Source organism: Nothoprocta perdicaria, unplaced genomic scaffold (genome assembly GCF_003342845.1).
Source record: "Nothoprocta perdicaria isolate Ctin4 unplaced genomic scaffold, notPer1 scaffold_173, whole genome shotgun sequence".
Taxonomy (NCBI): Eukaryota; Metazoa; Chordata; class Aves; order Tinamiformes; family Tinamidae; genus Nothoprocta; species Nothoprocta perdicaria.
The window spans coordinates 4,358-7,919 of NW_020454905.1; the positions used below are offsets into that span (position 1 = coordinate 4,358).

The following is a 3,562-nucleotide window of genomic DNA, read 5'->3' on the forward strand; positions in this document are numbered from 1 at the left end:
TAGTCACATATTTTTCACCTAGTTTATTTAATAAAGCTATTGGAGWCAATTTTTAGTTGAGGAATGTCATTATCTCTTAAGAACGATTACCATTCTCTATTTTGTCGATATAATTAAAAACTCAGTAAGACTGGGTTTTAATATTTATAATTCTAAGTTTTTAATGAGTTGCTGATGTCCAACAGAATGCTGATAGACCTGTTTTTWTTCCTTTCTTTTTGTTTGCCTTCTTTCCCTCCAGGTTTTGTCCTAGAAATAAATATGCAGCCATTAAGGATACCTGTTCTGTAATGAATCTGCCGCTCGTTAGGGTCCGTGGTTTACTGCAAGACTGTGGCTATAATGCACATTCAGTCACTGTGTACTTCACTGTTGTATTTAAAGAAAAAAATGAGTAATGTTTCTCTTTGTTGAAAGTGGAGAGGTTGATTGAATGCATGAGATATTCTAAATTAATCTGAGTTTAAGGCTTTTATGCAGTGGCTACTTAGTGAATTGACTCTTGTTTTGCATGTAGACATTTATAACTTGGAATAACAAAATGGATGAGTTAAAAGAAAAATGTGTTGTTGAACAGGAGCAGTTTTGCACAATTCTGTTAGACAAAAATTTCCGTGAAGCTATTAYAGCTGACAGCAGTTAGAATATTTTAGAGGTTTGCAAAAAATGGGGTTTCAATATCAATGTTTTTCCTGTGACATGATTTCAGAAAAAATTCCATGACCTTTCCCTTTAACTTGATATTGTCTCACTGCTCTGACAGCTCCTTTACTCATTGGCAACTATGCCAGAGGAGATTTAGTAATGTTGTTGGGAATGAGCAAGTTCCACAGTTAACTCATGTTTCAAGGACAAAAAAAAAATAGTGACCTGAAATAGTCCTTGCAAAGCAATCCTTCAGAAATATACTACCTAACAACAGTCAAGATTTGGGTCAAAGAGTATATACTTCTGTGTTTTTTTGGGGGTGTGTGTTTATTTGCTGAGTTTTACAGTGTTTGGTGAGAGGGTACAATTTGTTCTCATTTTCTTCGTGCCAGGAGCTCTCTTACAATTAGAGGAAATTTTTAATGTGCATTCAGAAAAGCTATTAGCCATTTTGTTGTTGCCTTTTTAATTACATTTCATTTTATGTAAATCAGTTTTCTGTATTTTCATTTTCTCTCTACTCTTCGTCTAGATTCCACCAAGAAAATTAAGGATGTCTTAGAAGAGTTCCATGGCAGTGGAGTGCTAGCAAAATATAATCCTGAAGGGGTAATTTTTCTTCTTTCTTCGATGGTCTGAAATGGGGGGAATAATGTCAGCAAGTGTTATAGCAAATCTAAACATTTAGGATTAGAAGATTATTCATGAATGAGTTATTTGGGATGACTGATCTGTTTGAAAAAAAAAACCTGTATTTTAAAGAAAACAAAATTATAACATCATACTGTGAATAGTTTATAGTTTTTCCCAAACRTTTTCTTTTTTAAAAATTTAAAATAAAGATGTTACAGTAAATTTAATATATTTCCCTATTGTTTTGGATGTTGGAGATGTTAAGCATACTTTGAAAGATTAGAAAAGGACAATACTTCTCATATGTATAGGGGATATGTATATGTATGGGGTTATCCTTTAATACAAAACATATTCTTATGTTGTGAAGCAAAGAATTTAGCAGAAGAAACACCTTTATGTGTGTGCTGTGCCTACAGATTCACTCCTGAAGCAAATATTCTATTTTTGTCCAGTCAAAAAAGATGGATTTTTTTTTTTTTTGTATCCTTGATTGCATTTTTCATCTGGTTAGCACTTCCATCTAGTGCTATTCAAAATGTAGCTCAGTAAACATCTATTTCTGTAATCTTCCTTATTCTGCTTGTGTTGTGTGGAATGTTAAATAGAAGAATAAGCCGACCATTGTGAAAATGCTTTGATCTTCCCTTCAGATGTAAAAGTCAGGAATTGTTATCAAGTAAGCAAGTTGTAACCCAATGTAATATTGAAATGTTATTTGACACTTTGAACTTAATACAACAGAGTATGTGTTGTTTTACTCATTTTTTTTTTCCACTACTCTGAGGAGAGTATTGTGTACCTCATTGTAGTAGTATGTGTTAGATTGGAATGCTGGGGTCTTCTCATTTTTTTCCTCCAATATGGCAGGCTGTATGTTTTCCCTTTACTGATTCCTGTCGAAATGTATTTTTTTTTAGAAAAATATGAAATGTTATGAAATGTATTTTTTTAAATGTGAAATGTTAATTTACAATGTCAAATATTTTAAAATTGTCTTAAAATTTTCTTAATTCTCATTTTTCTCTTGTAGATAATACATATTACAGATTTTCAGTATGGGTGTGTAATAAAATCAGTATTTAAAGTTGTAAAATTAAGCCCTTTTAATAGAGCTTTAATTAATCCTCTAATTTTGGGGTATGTGGAGAATTTAGTCATGGTGAAAAGTGTGTAGTATGGGCACCTGGGACAGCTGCTTCCTCTGAAATAAAGTGGACCTGGCAAAATCTGCAGAAAACTGGAATTAGCAGACACAACTGTCCATGTGCAGTGTTTCTCATGGCTCTTAATTTCTAAAATCATTTGCACACAGCATCCTGCTACATGTGCTGGAACAGCACAGGGGCATGGGGAGCAGGGCAGCACCCAACCCAGTAAGCAAGATAGGAGACTGCAAAGGGAAAGGCAAAGCAAACCAAATTCCTCATAGTGTCTCCACTGTCTTCAGCAGGGACCAGTGTTATTTTCCACTGCTCCAGGTTGCCCAGGTTGGGTTCAGGATGTTGCCAGTAGCTCTTTCATCTGTTTGCTTAGCACTCAAAGTTCAGGGAGAGCAGCARAAGCAAAATACAGCTAGCAGCGAAACAAGTTTGGGGTCAATAGGATTTATTAGCTCAGGTTTCATGCCATAAGCTGCTGAGCTGGAAGCAGAGCAGGTGGAATTACATTCTTCTGCAGCTGAGGAAATAATCCCAGGCAGGCTCAAGTGCCTTTGCACAGAGCATAGGTGTGTGGGTGCATTTTTGGTATCCATTCAGCCTGCTACCTGGCTAAACTATTTACAAGATGGTTTCAGAGCTCGTTATATCTGATCAGATGATGTCATTCTGTGTTGGAAGTACTGTTTAACTAACATAATTATTACTTGAAAAATCAAAAAAAAAGTCTTAGAGTGTTTTAGCATGGACAGCAGGAGATGCSCAAGATACAAAGCTCTAACTAAAATCATTTATCATATAGCTTTCTCCTTCTGTGCTTTGGAAATAAAATTTTAAACTGTTAAGCATCCAGTACTTTGTTTTGTAGAAGAAACCGTCACATTTCTATTTTAGCTCTTTATTTCCTAGATCATTATCTGATAAGCACTGCAAGTATTTTTGCAGTGCTGTAAAAAATCTGCAAAAAGCTGTCAGTTTTTAGACTAATCAACGTGGGACACAGAACTATGCCAGGATATTTTGCAGTGTGATGTATTTATGTTCTTAAGAAAAAGGCTTAAGAATTTCTTGTTTCAGGCTTCTCTCTGCTTAAAGAGCTCAGGGATTTATACCTCTCTATT

At 34.8% G+C, this 3,562-nt stretch overlaps 1 protein-coding gene across 1 annotated transcript in view; it reads left to right on the forward strand.

Annotated features, from left to right (window-relative positions):
* Positions 1-1,180: 1,180 nt before the first annotated feature.
* Positions 1,181-3,562, forward strand: part of DGKB (diacylglycerol kinase beta) — a gene marked incomplete at its 5' end in the record, with an annotated part of 260,260 nt that continues 257,878 nt past the window's right edge. Inside the window, one exon of the mRNA XM_026036252.1 lies at positions 1,181-1,257. Coding sequence (XP_025892037.1) covers positions 1,181-1,257 — 77 coding nt within the window. The remainder of the gene's footprint in view (positions 1,258-3,562) is intronic.